Raw genomic sequence first — 24,245 nt, 5'->3', positions numbered from 1 at the left:
TTAATTGCGGATTAACCACTTACAATTATTAATATGGGCTTTATTGACTCTTGACTATGACGTGATCCCATTACATAAATAAGGGGGTTAGAGTGGGACCCTAACACAATGCATTACAAGATATGGTTGGATTCATTTGTTCTTCATCTAGGGTTTGTTCCTGGAGTATATCCTCTTCTTTTGACCTTTCTTGCTCCTTTTCTTCTTCCTCTTCACAATCTATGTAGGATAATTTCTTCTCAGCATGCTTATGACCTTTCGTGTATTTGCTATCACAACTGTAACAAAGCCCTTTTGCTCTTTTTTCTTCCAATTGTTGTGGTGTCAACCTTATAGGTTGTGGAAGACTAGCGGCAACAACACTTCCGTCTTTATAATTGTGAGTGGTATGCTTCTTGGTTGCCATAATTTTGCTTTCCATTTTTCTTGCTAACCTGAATGCCTTCTCTAATGAATCAGGTTCCCAAAGGCGAACATCATGTTGGATATTATCCTTTAAAGACCCTATGAACACATCAATCCTATGCTCCTCTGGAATATTTTTTACCCTTATGTTCAATTTTTGGAACTCCTCAATGTGCTCCATTACTGAACCCTTTTGTTTGAGACTTATCAATTGGCTAAAAAAAGTGTTGCTTTTGTATCCTCATAATGTGCTGTCAATTCTTCCGTAAAAATTGCCCAAGTGATAAATTTTTTATGAGAGAAAAGCCATTGATACCATACAAACTGATTTGGTTCCAAATATAAAGTTGCAATACGTACCTTTTGTGTGTTTTGCACATTATTGAGATCGAAAAATTGCTCCATTTGTAATATCCATGTTGCGGGATCCTTGCCATCAAACTTCCTCATATCGATTTTTGGAATATGGTGCGTCTTCGATCCAACATTAGAGTCTATGAAATCATGATTAACATTTCCTTTGTTTGCATCATGAGTTTCCTTTCCTCCCCTTTCACCATTAGTAAGTATTTCTTGTAGAAAATTTGTCAAATCTGCCTTCAAATCTATCTTCAAATCGTCAATCTTGGCTTCCATGCCCTTTATCTTAGATTCCACTCCATTTATCTTAACTTCTATTAGCTTTTGTGAGAGTGAAATTTGTTGCACTTGGTCTTGTAATTTTGATATATCATGTAGCATTGCTTCCCCTTCTTCATGAGTCATGCTAGAGCTTTCAAATTGCTTACTAGGTGTTTGCATTTTCTTTCCTCGGGGCATCAGTTACTGATATTAATGCTCTACTATGCCCTTTGAAGTCCTTCAAAATAATTTTTCAAACCAAGCTTAAGCAAAAATTTAAAAAATCTACACACCTTTTTTCACTTTGTAGGAGCTCGATATTGCCTCTGATGTATCTCTGTAATTTCAGATCATCCAATTCTAAAATTGTGATCTATGGTAGTCCTCTGTTTCCTCTTTCCAATGCCACCAGTCTAACCCCAATTGGATTCTCCAATAAAGAGTTATGCCAAATCTCCCATAGTGACCTGATTATAGACTAATTCAATAGAGCGAACTTATACGACGTGCCATGTGTCCCTGTTTGTTTTTTTTTTTTTTTCCTGAAAACTCCTAATGGAGTTTTACTCCTTCCTTATCAATACCGCAGTGGCCCAATCCTCAAAATGTCAATGCGGCCAAAAGTCCTGTGAAAATTATACCCCGGTATAGGAACCCTTCACAACGATTCCGATCTGGGGGATCTGAGAGATCTGAATGGCGGATCTGATGGCGGAACAGACTGCTTCTGCGGATCTGATGGATCTAATAGATCGGAATGGCTGATCTGCGAACTCGAGACTGCGGGACTGATGTCTGTTGCTGCTGCACCCCTTTGCACACGTGGATCTGGAAGAGATGCTGTGTGATCCCCCAATAGAAAAGGGAACTATGGTCTTGAGGAGTGTGAGATGCTACAGATTGCAATATACATAAGGGTCTGGCAGTAGTACTCGGCCCAATGTTTCAGGGCTCTAACTAAGGAGGATCGACCGTACCCTTAGCCGTACAACCCGACTACCCTATCGTATGGGCGAGTAATCTCCCCGAGTGCTGTTCTCGGTGTACTGTAGCCGCAAGACGGCTGGCGGTTTATCTATGGCGAGGTTTCAAGGGAGCCTAGGGGGCTTCCGATATACCTAGAGGGTACGTGGAAGACAATCCGTGCGCGGTTCTGTCTAATGCGCTACTACTCGAAGGGGTACCCACAGGGGTTACAAGGGAGTCCAACAGACGTGACCACCTCTTGTATTTCCTGTGTGCATGCCTCCCCAAATCCACAGGTTTATGCGCTCAACAACAGATCCCGTGGTTTAAAGACGCCGGAACACGTCTCTAGCCAAAAAACAATTTGCTAAGAAATGGAGATCCCACCGGCCCTGGAAAGTGCTCTGATACCACTTGTTATGCTCTTAACCTGCAAAATGGTACCCAAATACAAAATATGCGAAGAAAAGATACCCAGAACACAGAATAGCAATGATTTTATTATTCAAAGAGTAATGTTCACTTGCCTCTTCAAGGGGGAAACCTCCAATAGAGCAGAGCTCAACTACAAAATAAGACACGATGCTCCTCGCAGGGAGTCTCTATCCTTTATATATGACTCATACATGCAATACCACAGGCCAATACCGTGGGTTTTATTAATACCATCTATCTAATACTACGGCCCATTTGCAACTAACTGTGGTTCCGTCATTAATTGCGGATTAACCACTTACAATTATTAATATGGGCTTTATTGACTCTTGACTATGATGTGATCCCATTACATAAATAAGGGGGTTAGGGTGGGACCCTAACAATGTTGGTGATGATGTGGATCAGACTAATGAGGATGGTCAAGATGATCATGAGGATGATCTTGGTGGCGGTAGCTAGTCATGCACATGCATTGTTTTTGATGAAGAAATTATTGTGTAGAATGACATTATTATATTTAGGTGGGTGTTGTGAATTTACCCTATATCAATGAAAGATTTTGATTTTGTAATCATACGATGAGTTTGATTTGATTAAAGATGATGATGATATTATCATTATTATATTTTTATTTGATTTATATATTGGAAAGTATCATCATTATTTTGATAGAGAATTATAATGTATGGTGATATTACCATCTTTGGATGTATGTTGTTAATTTATCGTAGAATAATGATATTCATGAAATATTTTAATCTGTTAATCATATTTTAATTTTAGTTGTTTTGATTAAAAATAATACTGATCTTATTAGTATTATGTTGCTATTTTATACATGTCTTGAAAATTAATAATGACACATTGTTATTTTTTTGGATGGATGTTGTCAATTTCCCTTAAATTTCTTTACAAATGATTTTGAATTGTGATATCTTCTTTAATGATATTTAGAAACTATGATATATTTGACTATGAATCTATAAAGGGGGTCATATATGTAAAGAAAAATATACTCTACATAAGAAGTCAAATGCGGATGTAACCATGGATGCAAAATTGAAAGTAAAAGTGGATGTTAAACTAGGAATTAATACAAAATGCAAAATAAAATTCAACACATGGTGCAAAGATAGGCACCAAAGCTGGTGCAAAAATAGAAGCAAAAACTAGTGTAAGACTAGATACAAAACCTAGCGTAAGACTAGACTCAAAAACTGACACAAAATGGATGCAGAAAAAGACGTTAAATTGGATGCAAAATACAGTGTAAACTTGATGTAAATGATGGCACAAAAATGGAAGCAAAGAATGACATAAAATAGGAAGCAAAAGACAATGAAAAATAGATACAAAAAATGACACAAAACTAGAAGCAAAACTTGTCATAAAATAAGATGCAAATGTTGGTTCAAAATTTGACGCAAAAAATGATGCATACTTTGGTGTAAAAAATGATGCAAAATCTAGCGTGAAAAGGGATGCAAAATCAGGTGCAAAAAAGGATGCTTTAAAAATTGTACAATAGAGCTAGATTTAGCGCCAGGTTGCTCATCACAATTACAAAAAAATGCACTAAAATCTGGCGCTAAATCTGGAGCAAATCGTTGGTTTTTTTGTAGTGGAACCTTGTTATATCAACCATCGCACTCATCTCGCATTGATCTGTGATTGTTGTTCATGTTATCTTACCTTGCATGTTTGTCTCATCCGTGTCGACTGCTCTGCCGGAAGCTATGCATGTCCTCTGTGTTGTGTGTTCCTAGTTGAGTTAGGACTGATCCCTTTCAACCTGGAACTCACCTTCACCTTCCTCTCCCTTTGAAGTGTTGGAACCTCTCCTAGTCATTCCTTGACTCACTACATTAGTCACACCCTTGCTACTGACAGAGTTATCTTACTTGCCTCTGTGCGACATCGCGGTCAAGGCATTACCTTACGACCCACCACTGGGACTCCTACACCAAATGGTCTGAGGTCTAACTGGGACTTCTTACCGGGGCAATCCCCTTGACATGTTGGCGGGTCCAGAACCATCAACAGGATCCAAATGTCTATCATCTCAGATCATGAAAACAGGTTCCTCAGTACATTTTGGTCTAGTCTCTAGTTGATGTTGGACACCAAGCTCACTAATTCCACATCTTTCCATCCCCAAACTGATGGCTAGGCATAGTTTGTCAACAACATGATCATACACATTTTGTGCATGTACAACTCAAATCATCCACACACATGGGATGAGAGCCTCCCCTATTTCCATCACTGGGCTCTCCACAACTCGGTTGGCCACATCCCTTTTCAGTTGGGCTTGGGATTTTAGTCACTATGTCCCATTGATGTGGCCATACCATTTGCAGCTACTCAAGAAGATTCGTCTCATGTCCAGTCCGAAGCCAATAAGGCAAACAACTTCATTGAGCACATCCAACATATCCGCCAGCAAGTCCATGACATTCTGGAGCAATCAAAATCCAAGTACAAGCAGCAACATGATCAACATCGGGTGCCACACAAGTTTTAGGTGGGTGACAAAATTTGGTTGCATTTTCAAAAGGAACGCCTTACCGGAGCCTATCGAAAACTCAGACCACTCCAATATGGTCCTTACACCATTACCAAGGCTATGGGAGACAATGCATTTGAGCTCAGCATTCCCCCATTCCTTGGCATACACCCAGTGTTCAAGGTGGACTGCCTTCAACCATACTTCCCATCATTGATAGACACATCAGACATTGTAGAACAACTCACACCTACAGAGTTAAATCCAGATTACATGGAACAAGCCACAATTGATCAGATCATGGACACACAGATCAAGAACACCTGAAAAGAAAGGATCCAATTAAATCGAGTTGTCAAAGCATGCCAACTCCTTCACGAGGGCAAGTGGCTCACTAGGGACCAAGTTCAAAAGAAGTTTCCTCATCTCATGGAGGAACTTAACGCAATGGGGACAATTTCTTCATAAGGGTGGAGGAATTATCTAGGTGGATATTGGTGGCCACCTGCCTATTCCACTTAGACCCCCACCATTGTTTCTTTCAGTTTTTCAGTTTCCTTATTTGTGTCATAATCTACTACCTTTAACAGTTTTTCTAGTCCTGAACTTCTGAAGCCGTTATGAGGCCCTAAACGACTTGTTTTGAAAAAATTGTGACCAACATGGGTCAAAATTTGTAGTCCTCAAATAGATGTTTCTGACGTGGTATTTTGCATGTCAAATGGAGATCGTATGCCAAAGTTACGACCCTGGGAAGTTGATGTACCAATTCACCCAAACGGGTCCCATAGTTTGGCACTCCATCTCCTATAGTTAGTTTTTTGGATTTTGAGGGTTTTCCATTGTTTCTCAATAATAAATAGGCCTTTGAGCCTCATTTTAACACAGTTCAGAGGCATGTAGCTGCCACATCTCTTCTCAGAGATAAGCTACAATCACCCAATCTAGTCTTATTTCCATTATGTTTGTAGGCATATTTCAGTATTTGATATTAATGAAATGAAGTGTTATTTCTACTGCATCTTTGTATTTATGGTCATATCTGTAATTTTTTTCGTTCATGTTTAAATCTAGATCAATTACCAGAATTGTGTAATTACTCCCATACACAAAATTGGAGATTGATCTAAATTGTAGGTCCATCGAAGCAACCATAATCACCTAAGATTCACTTTTTGAGTAAATTCAGAAAGGACGATTATTTTTGGCGAATTTGGTTGGCTATCATTTCCTTAAAAAAGTTATGGAAGAGGTATTATACAATATTAAACGTGAATAAACCTAACTGTAGATGGTGATTACCGATGTTCTTATTTAATGGGCATGCCCTCATTTCTGAATCACCATGTTCTTGTTTCGTCTTGTCATGTTGTAGCTTGAACTTGGGTGGAAGTCATTGTTAAGGATATTGCTTCAACACCATGTTTATAGGTTCCCGAATTAATGTTCCTTGTGGGTATATCCACTCCGATCTGAGTGAAATTAATTCCATGTGAGTATATCCACTCCAATCTAAGTGAACTCTGTTATGCATCCACACAAGTGCTAAGAATGAAGAGTAGGCTGACAAAATAGTCATTCTGCAAGCATGGAACATTTTCAACCATTAGGTATTAGCATTTGATTCATTTTACAGTTAAAATTCGGCACCATAGTGTAATCAGTAATATGGCATTGGAAGGGTATTAAAGGTGACAAATTTGATCCCTAAATTAGAATGTTGTTGACACATTCATTGATTTTTGAATGCTCTGATTCTACTTTTCAGGAATGGAAAACTGTAGAGAGTTTCTAAAGCTCTTCAAATTTCTTCATAGAGTATTCAGGGGATAATAAACTTCATTAAGATGAGATCGCCAACACCATGGTATAAATGTCTCTGCAAAATATTGAGAAAGGTGTAGTTTGTGTAGATACTACCAAAATGCATATTTATGATGATGATGAGGATTTTAGTAGATTTACCATCGCTCTGGTTGGCTCTTGTTGTTTCTTGGTGGCATTGAAAAGAGTCTTGGCATCTGCAAGGGCATCCTTGATCATTACAGTATGAGCCATTACCTATGCCTTGGAATCAAATACCACTCTGCAATGAATTTGTAACTACTTTCCCATCATTGAACAATTGAACCTTTTCAATCGTCTAACATATAATCTTATGGCGCATAATGATGACAGGTGGGCAAGAGGGGAGTTGATTTAAAAGGGAACACCTTACGACATAATGAAAAATGACTCTGTTTGGAGCAACCTTTATCAAAATAACATAAATACAAATACAAATGAAAAACAAGGTCGATAAATCACTTCTTCAAAGCTATATATGAGATGCAATGTAGATTTTGAACTACTGAGTACAATTTTCTTCCCAAAAAAGTATATCCTTAAATTTAGTTATCATAAACTTTTATACTCCTGTGATTGTGATGATGGAATTGAAAGAAAAACAACAATCTCATAAATTCATAAGCTACTTCTGTTGTGGAGACGAAATTCAGAGACAATAACAATTGCGATAAACTGGTATGTTAGAACAAAAACAACTACAATTGTGAAGATGGAATTAAGAGAAAACAACAATTCTCATAAACTCACATCCTACAACAATTTGAGTAAAAAACAACCATCCTCATAAAATTTTATGATATTGCATTACAACTGCGCAAATGGAATTTAGATAAAGCAAATACCACCCTCTAACATAAGGGTGTATTGCTTGTAATGAGAAGATATGGATCAAGATTTCATCTCTTAAGATTTTGAATAATTTCATATGGAAATGGAGAAAATTGTTCAGCACAGCGTATGCTGGACCCCAAAATTTTTCCATTACCAAAATCAATATGCTAATCTATTTTTATTCAAAACTTTCATATATAACATGTATTTTTATGAGCTTGTATGTTTATGCATAATCTCATGATGGTTAAATTTCCATAGTATTGTGAAATCAGCGATCCACTCATAATTAACAATCTAAACATGAAAATGAACAAGAGCTATTCAAAAAAATATTAAGCACAAATATAGAATTAAAGTAGCAAACAAAACAATGAAATTTCCTCATAATTTCTAGAGTATTGTGAAATATGCAATCCACTCATAATTAACAATCTAAACATGAAAATCAGCATGATCTATTCAAAAAAATATTAAGCACAAATATAGAATTAAAGTAGCAAACGAAACAATGAAATTTCCTCATATAAAATGTATTTTTATGAAAAATCTCATCTTCGTCAAATATTCTGAAATATGCAACTCAACCATAACTAACCATCTAAACATAAAAAAAACATAAACAATCCAACAATATAAATATAAATATGAAACTAAAGTAGCCAACAAAACCATAGTTGTGAAATGTCTTAAAAAAAAAAAAAACTAGCTAAATCAATTTAAGCAACAAAACAGAAAAACCCAAAAATTTCCTTTCTGGAAGGCACACAACTATAAAGTCCACTGTAATGAAGACGACTCTAAACAAGTGTATTCGTCATGTATCACATTCTCCTCCTTCCACTAATGAAGGAACAGGAGGGGGTACTGCTCCTAATTCCAATATGCCATAATACTAATTAATACTTTAGTTAAGGAGTGGGTGAGGGTTGTTCTAACTTCTACCTGCATCTATACTGGGACACTCTAATTTATATCTGCTAGCCATCTTGGGGTGGATAGTATAATTAATTTAGGACTGCTAACCATCTCGGGCCGTGTCCTGAGGTGGACAGTATAATTAATTTAGGACTGCTAACCATCTCGGGCCGTGTAAATATTGTATACATGGGATGTTACGTAACTGAGGATAATGTTTAGTTTTTATGAAGCCAATATTTATACATTTTTTGGTTCATTACTCATAAATTATACAGCTTTCGGAAAGAGGGCATAATTTTATACCAAATAATTTTTATTTTGTCAGTTTGCTGACATTCTAAAACTAATCATGAAATGGATGGCCTCGGCCATGACAATTGCAGAAATTTGGACCTACCAGACATCATCTAAATTTTTTATGATTTTTATTTAATTTATTAGTCGTTTTAAAATCAATACCATCAATAAATTTTCAACCAATTTATTATGTTTTATTTTTAATCAATTTGTTAAAATAAAATTTGAGTTTAATATTAATAATAATATATAAATATTTTATTATAAAAAAAATATTTGATAAAATAGGGCTTTTGGAGGTCTTTTGGCGAGCGCTCCGCAACCTGTGAAGACCGCTTTCCGCGGGAGCCGAGCCTGTGAGCGTGCCCGCACTTCACGTGTTCTGAGCCTGCGTGGGAGTCCGCGGAAGGTCCTGCCTGGAGCCTGCGAGGGAGCTCGCGGAGGGATCTATTTTGTGCCTGCGGGGGTCCGCCGAGGGTCCTGCTTCCGGCCGCGACCGCCCTGGCTGGAGCTATTGGCTCTCCATGGAGGAGCCAACCCCCTCTCCTCCTTCACCTTCCGCAGCAGAGGCCTTCAAAACCCTTCTAGCCTCCCTGCCTAAGAAGAAATGCATGGAAGCAGCGAAGTTTGTGAAAAGGCTGGAAGATATCCCAGAGATCGCTCTCCCGCCAGAAGGACCGATCCAAGTAGCTCTTTCTCTGGCAGATCGGGCTCTGGTTGGTCAGTTTACAGGACTTTGGCCTTCCCCGAAGTCGACCGAGAATTGGGTAGCCAGGAACTGGGCACCTCTGATCCAAAATAAGGTAACCTCTTACTTCCTCGGGAGAGGCTATTTTTTGTTCGAATTCTCTGCAAAAGAAGACAAAGACCTTATTTTCAGGAATGGCCCCTACTTCATGGGCCCCCAAGGGCTGTATTTAAACAAATGGATGCCAGACTTCGATCCGGCGGTGGACGTGCCCACAGCGGTCCCGGTGTGGGTGAGACTCCCCAACCTCCCAGTTCATTGCTGGAACTGGGATTCTTTGAAGCACATCGGAAATACCCTTGGAAAATTTATAGACAAGGCTAACAGTAAGGACCAGTACGATTGTGCCAGAATCTGTGTGGAGGTAGATCTGGAGGTCGGACTACCGGAAGCCGTCAAAATAGTGGTAGGTCCTTGGACTCATATACAGAAACTGGATTATGAGCAGCTGCCATTCAAATGCCGGAAGTGCCACGTCTACGGGCATTTTTCCAGGGACTGCCCGTCCAAAGGGGTGGAAGAAAAAGGAAAGGAAGATGGATGGAATCAGGCAAAGCGATCCAAAACCTCTCACAGGAAGAACACAAATGGCAGTGCCAAAACTCCTCAAGAGGGCCCTGCTCAAAAAACAGCCAGGGAAAGCCAAGGAAATAAATTTGAAATCCTCGGATCTGAAATCATGAACACACAAGAGACAGAAGTTCCAAAGGAGGCCTCTCCCCTTAAAGCCTCCCCCTCCATCAAAAGTATTCCAGAGAGATCCAAAGAGAAGGCTTCAGAAGAAGAGGAGGAAACCCAAGAGTCCGAGGAATCGGAGGAAGAAGGGGAAATCGGGGAATCCCAGTCCTCTCCCAGAAGATCTACACGAGGGCGCAAATCTGCAAAAGAAAAAAGAGAACAAGAAACCTACAAGGACAAGCTCCAGGGCAGCCAACCAACGCTAGAGAAGCTCCTAGCTAAAACTCCGAAGGTGACTAGGATTCAATCACAGGGCTCTAAGGGAGCCCTCCAAGGCAGAAATAAATGATGAAGATAGTCTCCTGGAATTGTAGGGGGATGGGCACCTCAGCTAAGGAAGAAGCAATGCATAGCTTAATAAGATTGGAATCCCCAGATATCCTCCTCATCCAGGAGACCAAATTGGAGGACTCAACCTTCCTCCAAGCAAGCAAAAAATTTTGGAATAAAAATGGAGCGCATGCAATGTCTGCCCGCGGAGCATCGGGAGGACTTGGGGCACTCTGGAACACAAATAAGTTTTCATTAATCTCTGAGTCCCTGAATACCCATTGGATTTTTTTTTAAATGCAACATTTAGAATCAAAGGAGATTATTTGTCTGTTCAATGTGTATGCTCCTAACAATGCAGGTGAGAAAAAGAACTGTTGGGACTCCATCAAAAGCCTGGCAGATCTAGAAAATTTGGAAAATATAATTATAGCCGGAGATCTAAATCTCACACTCCGCGCATCAGAAAAAAGAGGAGGTAGCATAGTCAGGGATCCGGCAAGAGAATGGGTGGAAGACCTCATGCAAGACTGGGATCTGCTAGATATAAAACCAGTCACCGGCACATTCACCTGGTCAAACAAGAGAGTGGGGCCGGGACATATAGCGGCAAGACTTGACCGATTTCTTGTTCAAAGCTCCTTCCTACTCTTGGGGTTAGAGGCTAGAATGTGTATTCTCCAAAGCAGTGTCTCAGATCATAAGCCTATCAGCCTAGAACTGATATCTACTAAGGATCTAGGTCCTATACCTTTCAGGTTTAGCTCTCTATGGACCAAAGAGACAGATTTCTTGCAAAAGATTAGAGAGTGCTGGAAAGAGCCGGTCAAGGGGTCTCCCTTCTTTGTATGGGAGGAAAAACTTCGTAGAGTTAAAAAGATGCTGAAAGGCTGGGTAAAGACCTTGCCCAATCCTGCAGAGGACAGAAAAAAAATAATTCAAAATGATCTGGAAATCCATCACCTCCATCTGGAAGTTGCCGAAATCACCAAAGAAGAGTTAGATAAGGAATATCAGCTGCAACATAAATTCCATAGGGCGTGCCTGGCAGAAGAAGAATTCTGGAGGCTCAAGTCAAGGAGTCTATGGCTCAAGGCTGGAGATCGTAATTCCTCCTTTTTCCATAAGCAGGCTCAAGCTAGAAAATGCCGAAACTCTATATCAGAAATTAAAAATGAAAACAGCACTCTAAAAGACTTTGCCAGCATCAAGAAGGTTGCGTCAAACCACTTTGAAAAGATGTATTCTGAAGACGTGGAGACCAGCCTGAACGCCAATCTGATAGACGTTGTCCCCAAGCTCATTACTGCAAAAATGAACCAGATTCTCGAAAATAAAATCACCACAAATGAAGTCAAAGAAGCTCTCTTTGCAATGGAACCCGATAAAGCTCCGGGTCCAGATGGATTCACGCCCAGATTTCTTCAAACATGCTGGCAGATAGTTGAGAAAGAATTTATGAAAATGATCCTAAAATCCCAAGAATGCCAGAAAATTGGAGGTTGCACAAACTCAGCATTCCTCGCCCTCATTCCTAAAGAAAAAGGTGCTAATTCCTTTAATAGATTTCGTCCTATATCCTTATGTAACATTGGATACAAAGTGATCACCAAAGTTATAGCAAACAGATTGAAGAAAATCCTCCCTAAAGTCATCCCGGAGAATCAAGGCGGCTTTATTCAGGGCAGGCAGTTGGTAGACAATTTCATCTTGGTCCAAGAGGCGATCCACTCCAGTCTTCGTCGAAAAGAAAAAGGTATGGTTATTAAACTCGATCTAGCTAATGCATTTGATCGTGTAAGACATAGATTTCTGTTTGATGTAATGCACAAACTTGGGTTTGGACAAAAATTTATCAAATGGATCAGAGCTTGTATTTCCGAACCCTGGATTGCTCCTTTAGTGAATGGCAGGGCTGCCGATTTCTTTAAAGCATCTAGAGGGCTGAGGCAGGGGTGCCCCCTGTCACCTCTCCTCTTTGTGTTGCAGGCCTCTGTCCTCAGTTTTCACTTAAACAAGAAACAACAAGATCAAGAGATAGTTGGATTGTGCATAGCAAGAGGGATGAAAAGCATCAATCACGCCCTCTTTGTAGATGATACTCTGCTCCTTGGGGCTGCTTCTCAACTATCGGCAAGTAAATTCAAAGAAGTGTTGGAAGACTACTGCCAAGCATCGGGCAGTGAACTAAACAGGGGTAAGTGCCATGTTTATTGTTGGAATGTATCAGTGGCTGCTGCTAGTTCCATAGCCAGATGCCTGGGCTTTGCAGCTTCAGCATCTTGGACCTCCTTCAAGTACCTGGGGCTGCCCATCTTCCACAAGAGGGCTATAAGCAAGGATTGGCTCCCTCAGATAGAAAAATTTAAAACAAAAATGCAGGCCTGGGGGTCATCTTGGCTCAACATGGCCGGAAAATCAGTACTTATCAAATCCGTTTTAAGCAGCCTGCCTCTTTTTAATTTCTCTGTTCTTTTGGCGCCAATGGGAATCATTAAAAACATGGAGGAGCTAATCAGAAAATTCCTTTGGAAAGGAGGCAAGAATAATGAGAAGCGACTCTCCTTAGTAAACTGGGAAATAGTATCCAGGCCGCTACAGGAGGGAGGATTAAATTTTAAAAATCTAAACACTCAGAATTTAGCAATGGGAGCTAAACTGATCTGGAAGATCATAGCGCCAAAGCCTGGATGGGTTCAGTTGGTGCTGTGGAGGAAATATTTCAGAGGTCAGAGACTCCGGTGTCTGGAGCAGCCCAAAGTCCATTTTAGATCCCCTTTCAGCAATTTAATTTTTAAAGTTGGGCCACTTATAAGAGATAATGCCTATTGGATACCTGGGAATGGCAAACATATCAGAATTTGGGATGACAGCATTATGAACAGACCTCCGTTAGTGAACTCGAGTCTCAGGAGAGAGCTGAAGGCGTGGATGGAAGAAGCAAACATTACATCGCTCTGGGACATATCGACTTGGCATGGAGATAGCTGGGCTGGCTGGAAAATGCTCAATGTGCCAGCTGCGTGGTTGCCAGACTATGACACGCTGCTACAGATGTTACATGGAGCTGCACCTCTTCACGCAAGAAGGAAAGACTCGAGAGGCTGGGGAGCGAAGCAGATTGGGTATTCGGTGGCTCAGGGCTATGCCAAAATCATGGAGAGACCCCACGTTCCTCCCAACCCGGCGCCTTGGAACGGTATCTGGAATTTCTCCACCATTCCAAAGATTGATTTTTTCTGCTGGTTGTTATGCCATCAAAAAATCCTAACAGACGATAGGCTGCAGAAAAGGGGATTTCTAGGTCCATCAAGATGCGTTCTATGCAAAGAAAATCCCGAATCTGTTGTTCATCTTTCTCTGGAATGCAAATTTACAGTTCTAGTTTGGCAGGAGCTCCTTGGAACGTTGAAATCGATGCCCATCTTCCCCCACGCAGTCCCGGATTTGTTTGCTGGGTGGTTGGCTAGATATCCAGGACCAGGCCCAAAAAACAAGATTGTCAAATTTGCATGGACTGCTCTGCCCAAATTTATCAGCTGGCAAACCTGGTTGGAGAGGAATAGAAGGATCTTCAGGGATAAGGAACATAACTACAAGGTAGTTGCAAATACAGTTAAAGGACAGCTAAATGAGTGGCTGAGCGATAAAAATGATGACACAAATCTTAGCCAGCATGACATTGAGTTTGGAGCAGCTCTCAATCTAAATTTCCAAAAGTCGAAAATATCGCCCATATGCCTCAAAGACTGGCAAATAAGGAAAAATGGAGAAGAATTTCAAGCTTGGTTGTCCAATCAAGCTCTTCCCCTCCTGTTCTTTGACGGGGCAGCCAAGGGAAATCCAGGAATGGCTGGAGCAGGAGGCCTAATTATAAATCCAAAAGAATCTTCTATCCACAGGTTTGCATGGGGTCTAGGCCACACCACAAGCATCCAAGCTGAAGTCATGGCGTTGTTTCAAGGGATCAAAACGCTTAAGGATCTGGGGCTCACAGAAGCAATTGTTCTGGGAGATTCCCAAGTCATCATCAATGCAATGGTGACCAATACAAATCTGGCAGATCTTCGACTTGCAAGGACAATTTCAAGAATTAAAGGCATGACCAAGCTCCTAAGACTGGAATTCTTCCATATCCTGAGAACCAATAACAAGGAAGCAGATGTAGAAGCAAATAAGGCAGCCCAGTTAGATGCTGGAACTATTCTCAGAGATAATGAAATCTCTTGGGAACCAATCCCCTAAAAAATCTTTATGCAGTTCGTTTGTATTCATAAGCTTGGGAAATCAGCAGAAAAAGGCCATGTGAAAAATTGTAAAAAGACGCGATTCACAAGTGATTGTGGCATGCTCAGCTGGTTGGAGAGATTCCAAGAAACCAGGCTCAGCTCTTGTAACCGAATTTATGGTATTTTTCCAGATAGTTAATGAAAGTCCCATAACCATTTCTGTAATATATATATATATATATATATATATATATATATTATTAAATTAAAATTTATAAAATAATTGGTTACATCATTAAAAAAATATTTTTTATTATTATATATTAAAAAAATTTAATTTATATTTTATGAGAATTGTATATTTTGTAAATATCTCAAAATTCCAAGGATAACAACCAGGTAGATTATTTGACTTTGTTGTTGTCGTTGATGACGAATAGGGTTCACCGCTGATTGAGTATTAAGATGGACCCTTCCCAGTCTAATAACATAAAAATAGCTCAACATTTACATTGGACCAGCTATTGGACGGTAGAAAAATTGAACCTTTAGCATGATGCATCATACACACTGGCTCAGAAGGATTCTGGATTGAGTGCCTCGGCTCGCTGCAAGTCTCATGTTAACCTCAACGTCCTCGAGTTGGTGATCTGTTCTTATACAATCACGACCTTCATAGTCGGTGTCGCTTTCTTGATCTTCTTAATCAACATCATGGAAATAGATGGGATCACCTCTGTTCGTCATTGCTGTAGGAAAAGTTATTGATTTTGTTCTACCACTTATATTGTGTTGTCCATGGTTATATGGATCCTTCGGATGCATCATCGCTGCAGTAATAGTGTAATTCAGTGATCTCCTCCTCCTTCCCAATCAAATATTGATAGTTACACTAAATTTCTCCAAGAACCCCAAAAGGGCAATAAAATTACAAGTGAATCCAAGTTGCAATGCAACTGCGATAAGCTTTAATGTCGATCTTTATAAGTTGTAAAGCTTTTGAGCCACAAATCTGTTCCATCCAGAGCATGAGGAGAGGTTAGAAATAAGAGGTTTCCCATCATTATCATCTTCGTAGTTGTATTAGAATGCAATAAAAAAATAAAGAGAAAACAAAATGTCCCCTTCTTTCCCTCACACCAACGAAGTGGAGGCCGCGATACTGTGTGATTCCTGTGAACTCTTTGGTGCCTTCAAATACAAAAATTCGATATATAAACATTGCGTATCCATCCATTCACCTAGCGTGCCACACAAATGAAAACCCCGTTGGTCACATCAACACACAAAAAACAACGGAGAATGTAGAAATGCTGAATCAATTGGGTAGTACCTGTAAGAGGTTGTAGGGAGAGGGGATATCAGAGTCGTACAAGTCCCAAGCCTTTGTGGTATTTCTAATGTCCTCTAGATCGAAGTAAATTCTCTTCTCCCCATACTTCACCACATCCACACCCCTGGTCCTCTTCCTGCAAAATCAATCAAGAATTGCATTGTATCATACTACAAAGAAAAAAGAATGGGCTGGGGGCACTTCAGAATTACCTCTTGGAAGTTGCCGACGTGCACACAAGAGATGGGGTGTGACGGTTGAAGTCGTTGTTGCTGCAAAGACCGTGAACATGGGCATCAACGAATTCGTAACTACCTTTCCTTGATCGAAAGGATGAATTTTTCTTAATCGTCTAACAATAATCTTATGGCCCACAATGATGACAGGTGGGAAAGAGGGGAGTTAATTTCAAAGGGGAACGTCTTATGGCATAATAAGAAGTGAAACAACTGAATCAATAATATTTGAGATAAATGAATTTAAATTTGATTTAAAAATAATAATTTTCATTTTATAATGTTAAACTTTCGATAAACTTTAATTTATTTTAGTCAAAGGGAAACTAATAACAAGTCAACTAAAAACTGAATGCAAATATAACAATTGTTACTAATGGCAGTATTAAATTATCTTCAAATTGAGATGTATTCGATTTTGATTTTCTTCTAAGATTCACATAGAAATATCATTTGCTTTTTATTTTACTAATTTACAACATCATTTTACAATTTTTAATCGGGTCATCCACAAATTGGCATATGATAACCATATTCATTCTTAACATTAATAACATAGTTAGAAATGTAATCATAAAATAACATACAAATTACACTTCTAACAATTTAAGTCCATTAAAAAATGAGATACAATTATATTATATTTTATGTATCTATTTTTCGACATACTTACATGATATTGTGAGATTAAAACAAGAATATGTTTTCTTGTTATATTTTTTTGATGATCACCACTGATAGTATACTATAGTATACTATACACATGTTTTATTAGTTCCTGCCATCTGGCATCCGGCAGGGACTATAGTAATCGATCGTTCCAGAGATAGCATTAATTCGACTGTGTTATTAGGCTGTTTCGGTCGCTTATCCTAAAGTTTCGAAATGCTTTGTTAGTCGCTTATGCTAAGTTCCATTCGCAGCTGAACTTCGCCATCTTATTTGGCCTCTTCCCGAGGGGGAAGAGGCTCGACCATAGCTTAAAGGAATAAACCCGGTGCATTTTTTTTTTATTGGGTTGGCCATAGATGGATCTAGGTAGATTAACACTAAATGCACGTGAAACGTGTGTATCTGTTTCCTTATTTATTTATAATGAGAGTACATGTTTCTTTTCTTTCATTAAAAAAATAGATTGATACATTCCTAACTTTATTTACTATATTTAATTATATATATATATATATATATATATATATATATATATATATATATATATATATATATATATATATATATATATATATATAGATAATAAAATAATAAAATAATTAGAGTGGTATACATTGTGATTGTATAAATTCTTTCTAAATTTAATTATTATTTACACTAATAGTTTAGTGCATTTTAAAATTACAAAACTATTTTAATATACTTTTACATCTTGGAGGGTTGGTGTTTCACAACAATAGCCACTATGGATGCATGAAATGGAAATATTAGTGGGAGTGGGTGATGATAAACTCCCATATGTTATACAAGGGACAGGTAACCTATGGGGTGGAATGATATTCTTAGAGTTGGGGAAAGGTGGCCAAAGATTCATCTTTCTCTATATCTTGGGACAAATGATGGGTAGAAAGTTGGTGTTAGCTTTAAGGGTATGTTGGTGATAATGTCACCTTATAAATAAATGAGCCAATATACATACACATTTATAACATTGTATTAGTACAAAAGCATGAAAATCAACCAAAATAAGATAGTGAAATTCACATTTAAATAAGATTTAGCTTGACCATGATCCTTAGTAATGGGGTGAAATATTCATGCCAATTGGCCATGGTTCATTAGAATATAATATAACAACTTATATAAACATTAAATTATGGCCACAATTATACCCACACTAAAACCATATCCATATTAAAAGGATCTAAAACATGGATTGAAAACAAATGATAAATTTTTCAAGGACAGATCATTTTAATTCACGAGTTTCTCACTGCACCATACGTGGGTGCATGGTACACCAAACAAGTAGGATTCTTCTACTATTGTGTCATTGAATAGGTTTTAGGGTATACTATATAGGTGTAGCAAGATAAAATATCATATAATTAGACATATAAAAAACATACACAATAAACTATCCACACACACACACATATTGTTAATTGGATTTATCTTGGGCAGTTGGTTAGAATGACTGTTATCCTACTCACCTAAGTTCAATCTTAACAGTGATATGATGAGATTTGATATAATGTCTTTGTCCTCTTGTTTAGAATAAATAGTCCCTTGATGACCAAAACCAGTATATTCCTCATATGGAATATGCAGGTGTTTTACACGTAATACACACACACACACACAGACAAAATTGAGAACATAAATATGGTAAAGATACTATCCTTCTTGATAAGGCTCTCATGTTAGTGGCTTCCATTTTGACCCATAGCAATTCTCCTCATTAGCTCAAGCATTTTTTATGCTCACACAAAGCTCTTTGTGGCCTCTTCTAAACAAACTTTTCTACAAGGGATGAAAGCCCACCCTCTCTCAAAACATCAGTCGTAGGTCTCTCTTAGTGGGGTAATCATAAAGAAGTGTTATATTTCACCAAGCTATGATTCAAGGTGGATATGGATGTCTCTGTTTGGCCATTGGTATATTTTATGGGAGGATGTTAGGTTGGGTGGTTTAGGCCTTCATCTAGGATGACAAGGACCTAGAAATGGGTCATGTCTAACATTGTTTATATTCTATGTGGACACATGACCCATCCCTTAGAGTTCACTAATGTAAAACTAGGTTACATGGTTACTTAACATAAACTATGCCCACAATTTCCTAAGGAAACATATAAGAACTTCACTATTATTGCATAGAAGGTTTCCAAATACCATAAACCAACTATCCATCCAATGGTATATAAATGGTTAGTAGGATGGTGCACCAATCCTTACAAATTCATGTTTGTGATTGGTGGCTAAAATTGGGTTATTAGGTCAATAAATAATGTCATCAACTAATTTTTTGAAATGTTTAGGTCTCCAACTTTGAATTTATTTAGACTTGTCCTATAGTATTCACTCATTCTAGCCCTATGATTAGAAATATGAGTTATATGGACTTAGTTATTTATAGTGGAAGATAAAATTGTGTTTAGGGAAGTGGCTATTAACAATGGGGAGGGCTCTCTAGTATTTTTGTAAATATTGTATAAGGGTTTTAAGAGAGATCAAACATGCATCAATTTCCATGTTAATGTTTGATGGTTATGAGTTTGGGTTTTATGTGTTTACCTATAGTAATATTTAATTTGTGTTTCATTCATGGTTCATCTTAATTAATTATGTTGAAATTTAATAAGAGAAAATTAATTTTAGGTTCCTTTTTTCCTTTTAAAAAAATATGAAAAAGAAAATTCTATTAAAATAACTACCTAGAATTAAAAAAGGACTATGCAAGTAGCCTTTAATAGGACCTCCTTGATTTTGTATCTCAACTTTGTTTCAATTTCACTCTTGATTCACTCATTTTGAAAGAAAAATGGAGTTTATGGAAGAAATTGTCTAGCCATGACACTTTTTTGTAATTTTACCCCATAGAAACATGTGTACACTCTTATGAACAAACACACCCTCTTAAGAATACATGAATGCTCTTAACAACATGTGCATGTTTATGCCAATATTGACTTTCTAGTGACTTGGAAACCTTGGTAGTGGATCATAAATTCTGAAGTTAGAGAATCATAAACACATGCATGTTCCTAAGAACATGAGCACAATAATTTGTGGGCTCGTTTTTGTTTATGGATATAAAGGTGACATGCAGCACCAAAAAAATTGGCCCCACCTTTAGATGCACCAACAAAATAGACCCAAGCTCCTATTCTATCAATATTTTTTTCTATAACAATTTACCTTGCTAATTTTACAAATTTTACATGACTAAAGGAGGCCAAAATATTCAATCCCTAAACAACATGTTGTAAAGGAGAAATATCCCTATCTTTAGATATCTTGGTATTTTTGACAATCAAATTCCTTAAGACACAATTAAAGGTAATGTTCCATATCCATTTGAACTTCTGTTCTCACACCACCTCCTAAGGCCTTCTTCTATTATGTCCCATATTTAAACATTTCCCAATCCTATGAGACCCTTAATCTATTTCCAAAATTGTTTAGTAAATGCACAAGACATGTATGCTAAACACATACATGGCAGCAATAGAATATTAAAGATAAGCATGAGAGTATGTGTACTATTAAAAAATGATATACATTTATGGTACATTCATATGACCTTTGGTTTCGTATTCCAAGGTCTCTTGGACTTCCTTAGATTATTCAACTTCCACACCAACCCTTAGAGGATTAGGTGTCCAACATTCCTCCCTTCAATCCGAAGGGTTATGTATGAGTCCAAGAAGAGAGCTGTAATACAAAAAGTGCAAAAACGCATGGCAGCACTAGGCTAAATGTGCTCTCCGAAATGTTGGTATAAAGGGCGGTGGTTTAAGGATGACCACCAACACTTGAACGCTTAGTGCAGTTCCCGGAACTCTTCCAAGTCCGGCATGAAGCTGAGGTCTTCTGCTAGAGGAAGTGCTCCTAATGTTTTGAAGCGGGAAACCTTCAACCATGAAAGGGAGGTCTGACCCCACATAAAAGGGAGAACATCAACCTGAAAGGGAGGTCTCAACCTGTGATGGTTTAAGGATGACCAACAACTCTGGAATGCTTAATGCAATTCCTCGAACTCTTCCAAAACTGGCAAGAAGCTAAAGTCTTCTGCTAGAGGAAGTGTCTCCAATTCTTTGAAGATACATCACCAACTGAAGGCATGCTCAAGGGCGTATTTGTCTCTAGCTACAACTTTGACTCTGGTATAGCAGGTTGTGGCTCAGTCTCACTTGATGTGGCTTTGAAGCTTGTAGATGACCATCATTTCCCCCTGTTAGATACAAGGTGAGATGATGGAGAAAATTCAAGTACAAGACTGTTCAATCCTCCAGAACAAGTTTTGACATATGACTAGAATATCTTCTTGGTTGTTGATGCCCATTGCCAAGAAGCGATCCATCGAACATGAATCTTTATTCTTGTAGGAGGTTTGTTTCTGAAGAATCTATTTGAAGAATGACAGGTTTTATGACAGTGCTTACATGGATGAAGATCAAAACAATGATCTTTGATATGTCCAACTCGGTCACAGTGTTGGAATTTAACAACTTGTTGTTGTTGCTGTGGATGGGAAGAAAAATCTGGAACAACTGAAGGTGAACTGTCATGAAGGAATCCAACACTCTAAAATTAAATGGGCTTTGAGTAATTTGGAATATGAAAGGAAACGTCCTTGTCATATCCAAGACCAGTTTTGTGCTTGTTATGGGCAAGCTCTTCCCAAGGTCTCATGACCGACTTAGGAAGTGCAGACTGACTTTCTACATCTTCATTTACACTGGTTGCTTCATTGGGTACTAAATATGAATGAACTTCAACAATATTGACCTGTTGCTTATGGGAGTTTATATCAATGTTCTGAAAAGAATGGTGCTTATGATGTTGTAGCTCTTCTTGTTGTAGTTTTGTCTCAAGCTGCAAAAACTCAATATTCTCCTGTTTGTTTTGAAGACAAATTTTAATATTGGAAAGAGAGGTTTTATTGATTTTAACCATCTCATCAATAGTAGAATGTATTAGATTATTCAGTAGTTTCAATACATCATCCATTCGATCCATTTCAAACCAATATAATAAGATAAATGATGTTATCTTCAACCACAAATTGACCTATAAAATGATAAATAGCGTAACTATTAGATGAGTAGAGGGTATCAATATCACCAAGTCACTATAGCAAACAGCCCAGTACTAATTTCAACATAGCAAATGACGCTTCAATACACATATTTCTCAAATTACTCACACTGTTCAAAAGAAGAGCCAATCATCTACTTTCTTTGCAAATGAGATTTGTTTGATAGTTCCAGAGCCTACTTACAAAACATCTTTTCATTCAAGATTCACAGATGAAATCATCTTTACAACTAAGTATGCACAAATCTGACACACACCTAAGTTGGCATTGATAATATGAGTAATAGCATCTGCAATAGACCAAGTTCTAGCACCCAATCTCGTTATCTCATCAAACCTATCTACGACTAAAAGAGTAGTTGTGTCCAACAACATGTACTCACTACATAAGAATTCATCAATGCAAAAAACTTTCGCGGGAGTATACACAGTCTTCACAAGTCAAGGTTTAATGCTCCTTTAATAAACTCTATGCGGAAATGTTTGATCTAACTATCCAAAGTTTAGACCTTTATAGAAACCTAATAAATCCTTCATAATCTTTGGTTAATTCTTATTACCCGTGCATATTAACCACACCATGGATTTTAGACTTTGGTTAAAACTCAACTTAAACCATAATACATTAATCTTGCTTATTTCTATTATAATTCCCATATAATAGAAATATTTCATAAACCACACTTAAACCTTACCTTTCTTCCATTCCACAAACCTTTGCACATATATTGATGCTCTCCTTAGTGCATTAAATCTTCGTCATCGATCTCATTCCTCAATCTGACGGTTATCGCGCAATAACTCGCGCCAACTAGCCTGGCCAATCTCCACCATTTATTTCTCCTACCTCAATCCAATGGTGATCACGCCATATCACGCGATAACAAGCACAATAGTTAATACTTTGAAAGCACGCGAGAAAAGTTGTTTTGGGTGTGCTACGTGTCAACCCCTTAGGTTAATCGCGTGAATTTGTAAAATATCGTTTACCATTTTGAGACCGCGCGAGATACTACTTACCACTTTCGTAGACTGCTCCATTATTCTACTGTCATGTGGCTTAATCTGATCCCTTCACTTCTTGACTTTATTTTGCACGATAAGATCTCCGTTGATCCTATTCTATCAATCCTATCCATTGATCTGGCTGATCCGATGGTTCTTGTTCTTTGTTGTTTAATTCTTTCTATGTCTTTGATCTTCCATGTGCGACTTGACTTTGCCTCATTTATACTTGTATACGGTGCCACTCTACTACCTTCGCGCTGTCCACCAAAGGTAGTTTGTCCAAATCCCGGGCTACCAAATGTTGGAGTTATTGACTGAGCTCCAAAAGCCGAACTCTGACAAAAAGGAGATGGAGTGTTGTCAAATGTTGTGTTGCTCCCAAGTGCTGGAGTAGATGCTTCACCAAATGGAGTAGATGTCGAAGCCAAACAACATTGTATATATACCAACTTTATATATGGGGAGACAACATTATATATGGAGACAACATGTTATATATGGATACATCATGTTATTTTCCCCTGAGGGTCCTGTTTGTCTGACCAATTAATGTCGATACCTTGTTGACTTCTCCTTTTATCAAGGGCTTCAATCGACACCGTTAATCTCACTTCTACAAATCCAATGAATATCACGTCGTCCACTCACCAACTAACCCGGATGATCTCCACCATCGATGGGACCCGTCCAGTCGAACGATTGTCGTGTAATCTTGCATGAAATCTTTCACAACCAATATCTAGTCGAGAGCACACGAGAAAAGCGGTTTTCTCATGCTACGTGTCACCCACTAAGGTTAATCGCGTGAAATTTAGGAATATTATTTGCAGCCTTTAGGGTGCATGTGATACCCCTTACCACTTGTTGAATACTACCCATGTGCTTAATTCATATTTTAATAAAGATGATTTGCTCAATATTAATCATTAATATTAATTGATTGTGATATTCAATAAAATGGAAATTACAAAGTCTTGGCCCTCTCGACTCAATTACAATAGTTCATCTGACCTTTTCAGTCCCTTTGGTATTTATATAATTGACCTGTGTAGCTGTGAGAGAATTACAGTGAAATT

At 38.2% G+C, this 24,245-nt stretch overlaps 1 protein-coding gene across 1 annotated transcript; it reads left to right on the top strand.

Annotated features, from left to right (window-relative positions):
* The first annotated feature begins 9,729 nt into the window (after positions 1-9,729).
* Positions 9,730-14,834, top strand: LOC149254788 (uncharacterized). The gene is made up of 3 exons (XM_089454837.1): positions 9,730-10,327; positions 11,023-12,345; positions 12,820-14,834. The coding sequence occupies exons 1-3, from the start codon at positions 9,730-9,732 to the stop codon at positions 14,832-14,834; spliced, it is 3,936 nt and encodes a 1,311-aa protein (XP_089310963.1).
* The last annotated feature ends 9,411 nt before the right edge of the window (positions 14,835-24,245 follow it).

This window comes from Pinus tabuliformis, chromosome 7 (genome assembly GCF_031772625.1).
Source record: "Pinus tabuliformis cultivar Carrire ecotype Pingquan chromosome 7, CPIR1, whole genome shotgun sequence".
NCBI classification, from domain to species: domain Eukaryota; kingdom Viridiplantae; phylum Streptophyta; class Pinopsida; order Pinales; family Pinaceae; genus Pinus; species Pinus tabuliformis.
This window is presented reverse-complemented; position numbering and strand designations above follow the sequence as displayed.

Bases quoted from the DNA above. Each gene is read 5' to 3' on its own strand.
- LOC149254788 (XM_089454837.1), top strand. From the start codon at position 9,730: ATGGGCCCCCAAGGGCTGTATTTAAACAAATGGATGCCAGACTTCGAT. The intron at 10,328-11,022 runs GTATTCCAGAGA...ATATAATTATAG, and splicing joins AGCCTCCCCCTCCATCAAAA to CCGGAGATCTAAATCTCACA. The intron at 12,346-12,819 runs GTATGGTTATTA...GGAATGTATCAG, and splicing joins TCTTCGTCGAAAAGAAAAAG to TGGCTGCTGCTAGTTCCATA.